This window comes from Pararge aegeria, chromosome 9 (genome assembly GCF_905163445.1).
Source record: "Pararge aegeria chromosome 9, ilParAegt1.1, whole genome shotgun sequence".
NCBI classification, from domain to species: Eukaryota; Metazoa; Arthropoda; class Insecta; order Lepidoptera; family Nymphalidae; genus Pararge; species Pararge aegeria.
In genome coordinates, this window is record NC_053188.1 from 15657030 (window position 1) to 15672288 (window position 15259).

At 36.8% G+C, this 15259-nt stretch overlaps 1 protein-coding gene across 1 annotated transcript; it reads left to right on the top strand.

Moving 5' to 3' along the window:
• The first annotated feature begins 6066 nt into the window (after window positions 1-6066).
• LOC120626494 (geranylgeranyl pyrophosphate synthase-like) lies at window positions 6067-14459 on the top strand. The gene is made up of 9 exons (XM_039894021.1): window positions 6067-6117; window positions 6822-6982; window positions 8724-8865; window positions 9358-9478; window positions 9925-10064; window positions 11555-11590; window positions 13216-13315; window positions 13440-13567; window positions 14382-14459. Exons 1-9 carry the CDS (start codon window positions 6067-6069, stop codon window positions 14457-14459), a joined length of 957 nt encoding a protein of 318 aa, XP_039749955.1.
• Window positions 14460-15259: the final 800 nt, after the last annotated feature.

The window sequence follows — 15259 nt, forward strand, 5'->3', positions numbered from 1 at the left end:
GCTTTGTTTCTTTTTTCATTATAGTTTCAATTTAACACGTTGACTGCTGCCTAACATTAACAAATACAGTACACGAGTGCGGCAGGATTACACGCTAGGCGTGTTTTCAGCACTGGTGAAGCGTATTCGAAACAGGCGCTACGAGCATGCGGCCCCACACGCCTGGCGTGTTTAAACTTATCGCGACAGCTATGCGGCCTTTACGCAACAGGTGTGTTATTACATCACTCGTATTTTCTCATTTATTTATTGAACAACACGAAAACCCAACACTTGTCGCATTTGAATAGCAATTTGTATTTTTTTGTTGGATAAAATAGAATAAAACTTTAATGTAGTCAACACAGATTTTATTTTTTTCAAAAATAATCATTTTCTAAAGAGCTTTAAATATAGTGGCTTTACATCTGGTAGGTACACTATTTTACTATATTCAAAATCGCGGCAACGTCAACCTGTGTGTAACTTGTGAATGTCATTTACGAATCATGATAAATAAATAAGTAAAAAAACAGTATTAAATACCTACTTACATACAAATGCGGATTGCCGACAAAGAAGGAAATTTTAAAATAATATGCATTTTAAATATAATAATCCTTCCAGTAAATATACAGAACCATTGTTAAATTTACTTTTAAATTCGAAACAATAGTAACTCATTCCTGAGTAGTTTATTGGTACCGCTGGCCGCACCGATAACGTTTATTTAAGACGATAAGAAAAAATAAGGATGCGGATGCATCGTTTTGTAATTCTGTCGGTATAATGGAATGCAAACCGATATTTATAAAATAAATTATTGACGATACCGATACCAATGAAAATAGTGCAGGCGAACTCAGGCGTACAAATATTAAAAAATATACAAATAGACGTCAAACTTATGTTGCGGATACCTTTATTGCAGAAAAACATTGTAGAGTATGCTAAAATATAGGACGACGATCCTATATCGATATCAATATCTATTTCGCGTCCCTATAAAATATTTTAAAACAATGCAATTATCTAGGTGGGTATTATTTAGTGATCGATGGTATTATACTATTGTTGCAAATATTTGGTCGAAAACATGTTTTTTATATGAACTTGTTAGTTATACGTGTGATGGTCGATTCTCTCGATGGCATGGGAATTATTAAGAAAAACACTCATGTATAATGATTAGATAACTCACAAAACAACGAATTTTAAGTAGGTATACTGTCTAATATATAATAAAACGTAATTGCGTTAACGTTTAACTAATATTTAATAAAACGTACTTGCGGTAACGTATAACACACTTGTTGCGTAAAGGCCGCTCTAACAGTATATTTAAACAACACAGCGTTTGTGTTTGCCGCACTCGCAGAACGCCGGAAAAACACGCCCAGCGTGTTCGGCCGCATCCTTGTAGGTACATTTATTTTAACACGCCTAGCGTGTTCGAGCCGCACACGCGTTACGTAGTTTTCAAACACAAACGTTGTGTTTTCAGCAGCCAACGTGTTAAGAGAGATTATTTGTATATGATTTTTTTCTTTTAGATTATTAATGTTTTTTTTTCTTTGTTGTACCGAGTAATGAAATTTAAAATTAATATAAATTATAACTTTTTTTTAGTAATAGTAGATTTTATTTATGTCAAAATAATTTTATTATGGTATGGAGCATTACGGTCCAACGACACCCTGGACTACTAGTAGAGTCGCAGTTATGTAGTTTGTGACAAAAAAATAAATAAAGCACTTCAAATTACCTTATTTGTTTTAATTCATCAGTACAGGGATGCTTTGAGTTTTGCTCAACAATTAAAAAACTAATAGTAAATCTCTGAACGAATTCCAATTGGACGTAGTTATTTTAAGTGATCTTTTTTTATTCAACTGTAAGTGAATGTAGTATAAGAGGTAACGGTCTAACCTGTTGGCAGTTATATTACCCATAGTTACTTTCTATGCGACATCAAATCGGAGAGCTAAATCGCTTAGCGGCTCGCCAGACCGGACCAGGGAGAGTTCAAAAATAAACAAATTCCCCTGCCGTGGGAAGCTGGAAAAATGCCAGAGTTCTGGAAAATGTTCTCAAGGGCGTGTGAAGTCCACCAATCTGCACTGGGTCAGCGTGGTGGACCTGTGCCTTGTAGTGGGCCGGTAATGAGTTAATATAATTTATATACTTCGACAACGCACACATCGCCATCTAGCCCCAAAATAAGCGTAGCTTGTGTTATGGGTACTGAGATGACTGATGAATATGTTCATGAATAATATACATAAATTCTTATAATATACATATAAACACCCAGACATTAAAAAACATTCATGGAAACATTTCCAGTTGTGGGAATCGAACCCACGGCCTTGGACTTACAAAGCGGGGTCGTTGCAAACTGCGCCAATCGGCCGTCCAAATATGATGGGATTAAGTACCTACCTGCCAACCGAGTTGAAATAAATTCAGAAAATAAGGTTTCAGAGAGCTATACTACGAAGTATAAATATACAGATTACGGCGATAGACTAGTGGTAAGGTCTTGCTTCACTTTCGGAGGGCCGAGTTCGAACCCCTGTCGTAGCTCTAACGTGTCTAAGTTATGTGCGCCAATTAAATATCACTTGTGTTACCTTCAGTAATTTTATAAACGGTTTTTACAAATGCGCTCATTATTATTATTACTAGCTGACCCGTGCAACTTCGTCTGCACCAAATCGGCTATCACCGGAAAACACAATAAAATTACATTTTCTAAAAATGAATAAAGAAGCTAGATCGATTTATCGCCCCCGAAACCCCCTGTATACTAAATTTCATGAAAATCGATGGAGCCGATTCCGAGATTCCAATTATATATATACAAGAATTGCTCGTTTAAAGATATAAGATAAGATAATATTTAATTAATAACAATTAAAACTATATTTGATTCACAACCAATGTTTGTGAATTGAGTTGATGGGTATTTTGATATTCATACGGGAGCATTTTCGATACACTTCGGTCTTGTTTGAGACGAGACGATGTAGTGATAATTCATGGTATCTTTGTCGTTATCACTTGTTTTGCGATGAAGGATAGCATCGTGAAGAATCCTGCACGCATAAGAGTTCCCATATTGTTATCAAAGACGTGTGTCACCAATGCGCACTTGGCCAGCGTTGTGGTCTCAGGCGTAAACCCTTCACAGGCTGCCAGTCCACCGGAGCAGCCGAAAAACTGAGAAATATTAACCAATAGGATTGCACAAAATCTCCGCAGCTTCTTAAGTGAACCAGACACAGTACGCAACTGCGCTCTGCATTAGTCCGTTTTCGGCTCCGCTGCCTCGCTCCTCTCCGGTGGACTCGCATCCTCATTCTGGGACGAGTCCCGTGCCCTGTATGGGGGCTCTACTGGGATTTCAATGATGAAGAGAATCTAATAAAATGATTTTTTTTAAGCTTGCAAATTGTAATTGAAACATATGTTAAGTGCTATTCTGCTATTCTGACGTTACAAGATTAGCACTAAGGCTGGTTTTAAAGTCACGCTGACCGTCGGCGCTGACAGGCCAATATGTATGATTACTTATGAAGCGTTTTAGAATAACACCGACGACTCAGCGCTGAGCACTGTCAGCGCTGAGCCACACGCGCGCGTACGCGCCACGCGTCGGCGCCGCTGAGCACGCGGCGCCGACGCGCTTCGGACCTCACTTATCGTTACAGTGTTACATAAAACGCACGTGCCGACGGGGACAGACGGGCGAAACAATGAATCGCGATATTGATACTGGGCGTGTGATTGAAGAAATTCGGCTGCGAAAATGTTTATGGGACGCCAGTGACATATTGTATAAAACATGCGAAAGTAGTTAAAGAATTTGATTTCGTCATCTCTTAACTGATTGAACAATGTAACAAAGGCCCCCACTAGCAATCTTTCAGAAATAAGTGGATGAACTTGAAGTCTTTTTCTTCGTTGTTGTTGAAGTCTTTTCTTTTTCCATAAAAAATACACGGCAGCAATTCGAACAATCATTTGATTGGGCATATCTGTACTCCATGACGTTCAGCACGATACTAAAACGAGTTGCCGCAAACAGCTAAGCGCTGAGAGCTACGCGCGTAGTCCTCAGCGCCGACGGTCAGCGTGACTTTAAAACCAGCCTAAAACATTTTTATGTAAGGTCCTTTCATCTTAACTAGACATTACTTGAATATTCATTGTTGCAAGTTTCGATATTAATTGTGGTCCCATATACTGATATATTTACCTACAGCAAGATAAGAGGTAAGTAATACAGCTATGTCTCTTAGATTAGAGTACGGAACCCTAAAAACACGAATATCGGCCTAGAGTCCGCGAGAAAATCTGCCCGCATAAAAAATGCAATAATTATAAACCTTCACCTTATTCAGAATAGTGGTCTGTTAAGAGACCTATTGCAAGGCAAAGGTCACCAGTGTCGGGACCAAATTTTCAATGAAATTAAAGTAGGTAAATCTTTTGGACAAAACTTGTATAAATATGTGCTATTCATTTTAATAATTGAGTTTTAATTGTAATATTTTTGATAATAATTTTGTACATTAGTGACGTTTAATCTTCATCAACATTTTCGTTCCACTACAGGCCTCTCTCTCAGAATGAGAAGGGCTTAAGGCCGTAGTCCAACTTGTTAAAGTTAACATCTGAGGACGCTCCGGTTTCGGAGCGAAACGTGCGTAGATTAATAATAATAATAATAATAATAATAATAATAATAAAAAAAATAATAAACCGAAATGCCGAAGACCTGTTTGGCGTGGAGTATAAGGATTGAAGGAATTATAAATTACACCATACAGATTCTCCTGCGGAATATAGCAAATTGAGATTAATTTTCGTAATAAGTAAACAAAACATATTAATGCCAGGTAATGATTTTACGATTCGTTTAATGATGCATCTGTTTTCTAGCTTTATCTTTGACCTAGTTAGAGACGGTTTCTATGTTGGTGATAACTATAATTAATACGGCAACTACGAACGATTGTTAAGGTCATTAGTTTTGTTTTAGGGTTCCGTGCCTTGTTTAAGCCTTGACGATATTTTAGGTATAACCGACAGTCCTCTGTGCAGAGCATGCATGGAGGCAGATGAAACACCGACACACGTATTGCTCCGATATAGAGGAGTAGCGAAGCAACGCGCAGCATACCTTGGCTCCCCGGCATCACTCCCTGAAGCACTTGGGGACCTGGGCGGCCTGCTAAACTTCTGGAGTGACCTCGGCTGGCTGGAGTGACCCAGCGTGGAGCTGTACCAGTGACACTGCGCACAACGGAAGGTTCCGGCCCACCGGAGACAAGCCCAGAGAAAGAAGAAAAAAAAAGAAGCCTTGACGACGGTGTACTATTTTATGTCTTCTATTTAGAGAGGTAGTCTTAAAGTTCGGTACGTGAACTCGTATAAAATAACCTTCCTACCGCCCTTGTCAACATACACGTCAACAATCCGTACATGTTATATGGCCTACCCATATATTTCATTGTTTATGTTTTTACCAATATAACTACTTATATAGTAGTTATGTATATTCGTAAATACATAGAATTAAGAACATACAGAACCCTCATTCTGCCATTATTGCATGCAGTGCATGGTGTCCAAAAAGATTGAAAAGGCCTTGCGCACGTCTCACTTCATACCTACTGAGTGGTTTTTCCCACTTTCCACATTTTCTCCAATTTAAAGTAAAATAATTATTGTCAACTGCTAAATTTATTATATTCAAATATAGACAAATACTTTGTTTATATTAGGAAGCATTTCTGTATCTATTTTCAGACAAATATATGTAATAAATAAAAATAATGGTTCAGAACCCTCTCAGACCGCGGGCCTACTGGCACTTGACAGCTTTTTTTTATTTATAGGCTGCTGCGCAGTGGGAGGTGCCTATTACTTACGTAAGTACTATGTTATATGTACATACACATGTAGATATATAACATTTGGGGTCGTTTTATTTTCAACATTTTGTGCTTAAATCGAAATATTAATTGCAAAAAATTATTTTTGTTGCCGAAAAAATTGTGGTGTTTGTAAATAAGGATAATGGAGCAAGGAGCCAAGAGTAAAAATGACAATAATTTATATCTAGAAAAAGTAGGTACTTTTCAATGATAATACCACATATATTTTATATTCATTTTATTTTGTAATGTAAACATTATCGCTGGAATTGTTTCGTGTGATGCCATACGCGGACCAATGCGTTGTTGAACTGCCAGTGTATGTTCAAATACGCAAGTAGGTATTTAAACTGCACTTGCGGTCCAAGGTCCAAGTCAAAGTCAAAGACACAAATATCTTTATTCAAATAAGCCCATAGGTGGCACTTTTAATGCGTACATTACATGAGAAGTACATGGTAGTGAGATGATGGCTATAACCATATTCGTAAACCTAAAACTGAAGCTACGAGGGTTCCAAACGCGCCCTGGTCTAAGAAGCCCACAACAAATTCAGCCGGGTGTTTCTTTTAGTTATCACCATCTCACATTGTCATTTAAAATTATTCGAAGAGCAACCTGGTTAGAGCAATTATTCACAACCAAGCTTTTTATCGATTAGGTAGTCATTTATAAAATAATAGGACTTTTCTATAACCAAGCATAGCAGGCGATTGAAGACATTACAGATACCGTCTCGTTACCACATGCAAGTACACTTGCACAATTTACTGTATATTTACTTCCGGCTATAACTCTATTTGGCTGATATTGTTTTCCATTATTATAGCATACCTTCCTCTTTACATTGAAATCAACATTCGACCATTTTTTCTTTTAATATCATAATAACACCTCTTACAGGAGCTGTTGGCGCCGTACTATCACCTGCTCAAAGTGCGCGGCAAACAGATGCGCTTGAAGATCGCGCTAGCTTTCAACCACTGGTTGCGCCTGCCGGACGACAAGCTGCGTTACATCGTGGAAACTCTCAAAATGCTACACAATGCCGGTTTGCTGTAAGTTATTTCCACAGAATCCTCATTCAGCCATTATTGCATGCAGTGCATTGTGTCCAAAAACAGAATGTACGCCCCGCGCACGACTCACGTTCACGCGCGTGTAATTTTGCTAGCTTGCAAACTTTCCCATTTTCCTCATTTTATGGTTAACGTTTAGAACATTAGAGGTAAAATAATTACTGTCAACTGCTAAATAAATGAAGTGACCTTACGCCTATTCGAGAAACACTACTAAAGTGGAATGGTTTTTGATGCTTCAATATTAATCGTGTACACGGTTTCCGTATGTTCTTAATTCCGTGGTTATTCCATGCCGTTGTAATTTTGTGATTTCTTTTGTTTTTAAGGGTCAAACGGGACTGTATTACTTCACTGTCAGTCCGTCTGTTTGTCTAGCTGTCACCAGCCGTATCTCATGAACCGTCATTGTAACAGAGTAGATATTTTCACTGAATATGATGTATATGTGGCTGCTATACAATCCTAAGAAGCAGATTGAAATAAATATTCAAAGGGGCTTCCATACAACAGATACATTTGTGCCGTTTTATAGATATAGGTACGGAACCCTGCCTGAGCGAACCCGACTCGCATTTGGCCGGTTATTTTTATTTAAAGCAATTAAAATATCACTTGCTTTAACGGTGAAAGGTGAAAGGAATCGAGGTAGACAGTTTCGAAGGTGGGAAGACGAATTGAAAGCAGTAGCAGGGAAAACATGGATTAGGAAAGCTTTAAACAGAAAAGAGTGGAAAAGAATGGGAGAGTCTTTTGCCAAATTTGGGAAAACAGACTAAGTTGTCGGTGTCTTTACACTCACTCTATATCAGATATTAGTGTAAATTGTAAAAAACAAAAAAAACGGTGTCTGAATAAAGGCTTTATTATTATTAACGGTAAAGGAAAACATCGTGAGGAAACCTGCATGCTTGGGAGTTCCATAGCGTTCTGTAAAGTGTGTCAAGTCTAATCTGCACTACGTAGGCCCATAGGTGGCACTTTTAATGAGTACATGAGAATAACACGGTACTGAGATGATGGCGATAACCATATTCGTATACTTAAAACTAAAGTTACGAGGTTTCCAAACGCGTCCTAGTCTAAGAATAAGTCCACAACAAACATAGCCGGGTGTTTTTTTTTTGTTATCACCATCTCACATTGACATTCCAACCTGGTTAGAGCAATAATTCACACTTAAGCTTTTTTATCGATAACGTAGTCCTTTATACTATAATAGGAATTCTCTGTTGTAGCGCCATCTAGTTCTGTAACGTGGAGACCGCTACACTGTTTTTATTTTGACGGCCGAATGGCGCAGTGGGCAGCGATCCTGCTTTCCGAGCCTAAGGCCGTGGGTTCGATTCCCACAACTGGAAAATGTTTGTGTGATGAACATTAATGTTTTTCTGTGTCTGGGTGTTTATCTGTATATTATAAGAATTTATGTATATTATTCATTAAAATATTTATCAGTTATCTTAGTACCCATAACACAAGCTACACTTACCTTGGGGCTAGATGGCGATGTGTGTATTGTCGTGGTATAAATTTAGTTGTTTATTAAAATTGCTTATTGTGCGAATGAATTTCATAGTGATATCCTTACCTACAGATAAGTAAAGGTATTTAATAGTGCTCTCCTAGCACAATTAAATTCTGTCTGCCATCTGATGATTTGGGATAAGATTGTTTATTAATTTTAGGTGTTAATAAACTTCGTGTCTATATGTTATAGGATGGACGACATTCAGGACAACTCCAACATACGGCGGGGTATACCAGCAGCTCACAGCGTCTTTGGACTACCGCTGACAATCAATACTTCAATGCATATTGTCTTATTAGTATTGGCACGGATTATAGATTTAGGCCATAAGGTATAATCATTCTATATTTGTTTGTGCGTTTGTATAATGCTTGTGCATATTATGTCAGTCAATTATCATTAAAAAATGATTTATAAGAGATCGTGCTGTCTCTTTCGCACAATACACGGGCGTAAACAGAGATGCAAATATTGTGTGAACGAAATAGCACGTTATTGGCTGCTCTTTTGATAAATGTTTATACTATTAATACAATAAATGCGTTGGATGCGTGTTTGTTTGGCTTAACGAATGCACCGATTTTAATGAAATTTAGCACAGAGATAACATACTTTCTGGAGGCGCATATTCTTTATTCGGGGAAAACGAAGCAAGTCGCGCGATTTAAAAATAGATAGGTATATATATTTTTAATTATGTAAAAATATTCTTTAACAGTATAACGTAATTTAGACCAAACCGACGATGATTTTCCGACCGGCAATACCGGGGACATTTGTTTTGTTCAAAAATGTACTAATTTTTATGAATACCTTGTTTTAGGCAGTAGAAATATTTACAGAGGAAATGACGGACGCAATTCGTGGACAAGGCCTTGATATTTATTGGAGGGACAATTTTGTCTGCCCCGATGAAGAGGAATATAAAGATATGCTAAAAAAAAGTAAGTAAATTAGGACACCAATAAGTTATTTGATTGCACCAGGGGCCGTTAAAATTCAAAAACAAGACTGAAGTGTGTGGTTTAAAAAGATAAGATAAAGATTCAAGAAATTATTTTATAATTTAACAAATTATCAAATTATAATTTGACAGCCGGTCAGCGCAGTGGGCAGCGACCCTGCTTTCTGAGTCAAAGGCCGCGGGTTCGATTCCCACAGCTGAAAAGTGTTTGTGTGATAACATTGATGTTTTTCAGTGTCTGGGTGTTTATCTGTATATTATAAGTAATTATGTGTATTGTATCCATAGAAATATTTATCCGCTATCTTAGCACCCATAACACAAGCTTCGCTTTCTTTAGGGCTAGATGGCGTAGTGTGTATTGTTAAAAAAAAAATTAAGCTAAACATTATTTCTGCTTTTATTTAAAAAAAAAAATATTCGCAGAAACTGGCAGAGCGTTCACCATGGCAGTAAAATTGATGCAGATTCACAGTGAATATCAAACTGATTTAAACCCCTTAGCATTGAACCTTGGACTTTACTTCCAGATCAGAGATGACTACTGTAATCTGATGGTGCAGGAGGTAAGTAATACTGCTACTGATAATCTATTCCATTATGCTTGTTCGCATATCGACTCCGTGTTCTGGGGGTCTTGGATTCGATTTCCGGTTGGGACAGAAAAGTGCGGAAATACTTTAAGTTTACGCTTTTTTTTAGTTATAATTGAAGGACCAAGCAATGCCCATCTGATGGAAAATGGAAGACCGGAACACAGCATTGCAACAATATTTTTAACAAAAGGATAAATATTTTTTTAATATCAAATTATTAAGCACTATTCCACATAATCTTTAGGGAAATTATATAAGGTACCTGTGGGTAGAAAGAGCCGGTGTCTATCAAGGTCCATTGCCTCAAAAACACATTTATTTAGATTCCATTTACGAACACTTCTAAAGGACCAATCAGAAGCCTAATATTTAAAAGCGCAACATTACGCGATCAGCTATCTCGTCAATAGCCACGACGCCGTCCGATGAGTAGGTCTACGTTACACATTAGCAAAAATTTTGGGTAAAGTGAAAAAATTTAAAGCTTAAAATATACAAATTTCTCGTAATCTCTAATTAAGGACTTCAAGAATATCATTGTTACGAACGAATCAAGGAAAGTTTACCATTAATTTTAAATTTTATAAAACAAGCCTAAGGAATCTAACAAGAGCCGCATTCCAGGTGGGCAATGGGCGCTGGCCGGCCCTTATTAGACTTACGAATGTAAATAGATATTTTGACATACTTAGTGCATATAATTGGATTATTTCTTTGTTATGTTTTCAAAAGATTTACTTAAAGAGAAGGAAAGAATAAATAAATCCAAACCAAAAGGACATAATAACATAAAACAAATCTCAAGGAACTGAAAAAGAACACAAAATACAAATGAAAGACTCTAGGAAGAAAACTTCAGGCAAGAAACCAAAATAAATAGATTATTATTACATAAGGTACTGTACAAACTGTACCAAGTATATGATACAGAACGTTGTGAAGATATACGACAATGCCCACTCTGCCGAAAAGGGTGTCATGATTAGTGGCTAAGATTTCAGTAAATATATCATATGCTACCAAACACTTAATGAAAGTTTTATATCGTTATTATATACTTCATATGTCGAATAAGGGCCACTATTTTTTTTTTGTAATTTAATTATATTTGATTCTTATTTCCTGTCCCTAGTTGTGAAAGAGTGACAAAACAATTGGCTGAGCAATTATTTAATATTAAAATAGATTTATTAACCTGACGATTAATTATTATTTATTAATTAATAGTAACTAATTATTTTGACACCTAATATATATTTCAACTAACACTAATAATTAGAGTCCTGAGATCGTGTATTTGTAATAGTTATAAGGGTCAAACTGTTTGTTATTGCTATGCCATGACAGGGATTCATGACTATGTGAAGGCATGGATGCAAAATAAATAAATAAATAGAGTAAAGAATTCTTTATTCTAAAAATATACAATTTTTCTAGATATTTGTTTCTGTTACTTGCAGGCGTTGGAAGACTGGCCGACAGTTGAAGATAAACCGGTAAGCTACTACGAAAAACGTATCTTCACCAATTGCTGGTACTCGTAAGTGTCGGCTACCATCCTGGTGTACTCACGCAACCGTAGCCCTTACTCCGTCTGCCATTCTCATGGACAAACTTCAGCGTTTTCTGTTCAAATCTATTTTCTACGTCCTCTCTTTCCTGCATTTGAGAATCCTCATCCTTGTCTAACGATTCAATTTTAGACTGTAATTCTTCGAAACTATATGATAAATCTTGAAACTTGTTTAATCTCAAATTTAGTTCATTGCACTGACATTTATTCAATTTGGAATCTAAAAGAGGTGCTAAATATTTTTCGAAAAGAGTAATTCGTGTTTTTACTCGTCCCCTTTGGGCAATGAGCTCTCGTAAATCCGTCATTGTGTAAGCGCAAACAACAATATACGATGGCACAAAAAAAAATATATTAAAAATAGAGGAATTCAACAATGCATCAACCAACCTCGAACCCCGGTACCAACCGGGCGTAATAAGTACTGCGCGGGACCGTCGTCTCGATGTACGGCGCGCGCGGCAATCGGTAGGTAGGTATTCAAAGCGACGCGGCCGGCACACGAACCAAATTCTCACCGCTTTACTCCCGGAGATTCTGAAATGGTCGGCAAATATATGGTAAATAACGGATTACTAGGTACTATGACAAACTGAAACAAAGATTATTTCAAAAGAAACAAAGATTTTTATGTTAGTCATACGATAAAAAGGGAACTTTGAAATGATTCGATCGAAAAAATCTACATACTAACCAGGTAGGTATATAACTTAGTTTGCCAATTTTACAATAGAATATTTTAAAATTGCACTAAATATATTAAGAAGGGCGTGAAATGATGTGAATTAATTGTTAATTTAAGGAAAATACTGTACGAATGATCATTAAGCAAAATAAAAAGATTAAAAATATGTGGGTAAGACAAACGAATTACGTGTTCGAGAATAAAGTTAGTACAGCCTAGTTACCTCAGCCTGCGCGATAATCGCCTTTCAGATCTCAGCCGTTTCCTTTGTTCTCATGTGTTGATCACGTCGGGGTCGCCTTTAATACCTTCCCCAAAGCTGTCCACAGCATCCTGCAGTCTTGCTTGGCCAGCTACTGAGCCTTTTTTTTCATAGTAATAATATTATTTACGGAGCAAGCTAATGGACACCTTACGGTGAGCTGAAAGCCATCTCCTCTGAGTAGTCCGTCAACTGGAGGCGTGCCTAAGTGGCACATGAGGCATCCACACCATTCAGACCGGAACACAACAATGCTGCTCGGCCGCAGAAATAATATTGGCGGTAGTAGTACTTCCCCGGATCACAAAAAGCTATACTACTATTAACATACTTCAGACGTGTGTCTGATGTTTAATATTCGTTAATGCGGAGAGGAGTAAAATAACGGTCAACTAAAAATTATTATTAACCAATGTAATTCATGCGTTGTTGTTCATGGTAAGATTTGAAATAGAAGACAACAAAACAATAACTCATGCTATCCCGCTCACAATTCGGTTCCAAGCTGAGAACGTTTCATGTAATTCTGTATCTAGCATTGTGATTGGCTAAAATTTATTTATTGTTTATTCTATGTAATATGAATTATTTTATTTTCAAGAAGCAAGAGGACACCATCTTTTGCGAAGACCTAACCGAAGGCAAGTTTAGCTTGCCAATCATACACGCATTGAAAACCCCAGTAAGAGAACAGGTTTTATGTATCCTTTTTAAAACAAAACATTGAAGATCCTGTATTTATAATATTGGACCTAATTGCCTTTATAATTGATGTTATTTTGGCGTGAAAAAAGGCTTTAATTGAATTTCCTGAATATATGAAAGCTATTCTAAGACAAAGAACTCAGGACATTGAGGTCAAGAAACGCTGCGTATCTTTACTCGATAAAGTTGGAAGCTTTCAATACACACGTGATGTACTTTCCGAGCTGGATCAAATTGTGAGAGCCGAAGTAAGTAAAGCTATAAGTTCACAACAAGTTAGACCTTGACTGCAATGTCACTGCAGCTGGTGGTAAGTGCTGATGCAGTCTAAGATGGTAGCTGGTTAACCTTTAAGGGTATATTACCCCTAATCGGTTTCTACACGACATCCTACAGAAACGCTAAATCCATCCACAACACCCGAACAGCCGAAGCCTCCCACCAGACAAATGAATTACAACCGCTTAGTAACGATTCAGGGTCTACATAGACGCAAACGTGATGTTTCGGACGACCATCGGTGAAAGAAGAGTAGGTGTAGGCCGACTGTCTTTAATTCCAAGTGTGTCCTATACGTTGGATTTTAGCTTAGAACAAAACTTGTTATTATTGATATTTAGATCTACCTTTAGTTTTGTAATAACAATAAATAAATAAATGAAGTATTGCGACCATAGTGATGAATAAAGTTACCTCCAGTAACAGCATTGCGAGTGTAACGTAAATTTTCTGTGGTTGTATAAGTACAGAACCGCTATATGATTGTGATTGTATGATTGTGTCGCGAAACGTTGTTGCTCCAAGGGAAGGCGCCCTCCTTCCCGTGGAGTTTGCCTCTTCACGAAACTCAGGTAAGGCTTTCATGTACTTATTAGTAACTGCGACCTTCGTAAAAGCTCGGCGAATGCCCTGTGTGCATTCGCCGAGCTCCTTAAATGACCTTGTGTGTCCTTAAATGATCGTAACAAAGAAATATCAATTTCAGAAAAGAGAATCTCATACAATTCTACCTCGAGGCAAAATCTTACCCATAACAAAATGTACAGGTTTGTTGTTTTTCAGGTAGCACGTCTAGGGGGTAACCCTGACATGGAGGTCATACTTGGTGAGCTCCTCTCTTGGAAACATGAAGAAAAATAACTTGTATTGTAAGATATATTTATAAGCCTTAACAAGTTAAATAAATTAATTAATAAAGTAAAATGGTTATCGTTTATTCAGCCAAATAAAAAATAATAGCTAAAGTTTTATGAAAATTTAGCTTAATTTGCTATACTCCACGAAAAGCACGAGAATCTGTATGGTGTAATTTATTACCAAACAGATCTTCGGCAATGTACCCGCTATGCAAGTTTCGGGAGATGAGATGCGATCATCCTCAGGAGATGTTGACTTTACAATGAATAATTGTTAAGTTAAGCTAAAGTTTTAAAATAGGTTTCGCAGGAAAAACAGGTACTTAACTTAAATCTATGTCTCAATCAAAATTATTTTATTAATACAAATACCTAACTCCTAATTTGTGTTCTTTTATTTTGTTTATTCTTCAAAAAAGTACGACGCGTTTTTTTCGTTACTTAGCGATCTCTTGCAGGGAACCCAAGGCGATAAAGAACATAGCTATATAATATATAGATAGATGTGCCCTGCGGTTTTTGCACAAACATTTTTTCATCTTACGTAATTTTTTTTTTTCAATGATAAGTATACTATAAAAAGTTTAATGAAGATTTGTTCAGTAGTTTTCGCGTGAAAGCATAAAAAACAAACTTACATTCACATTTATAATATTAGTAGGGATGGAAGTTAGGTGGTGCGAAATATATAACTAAAAAATATACCAATGTATAACAACATTTATAAGTTTTATGTTGCACAGTAAATAAATGAGTTTTCTTTCTTTTATTATTTGTGTTCCGCAGAAAGTCCTTTAATAAAAA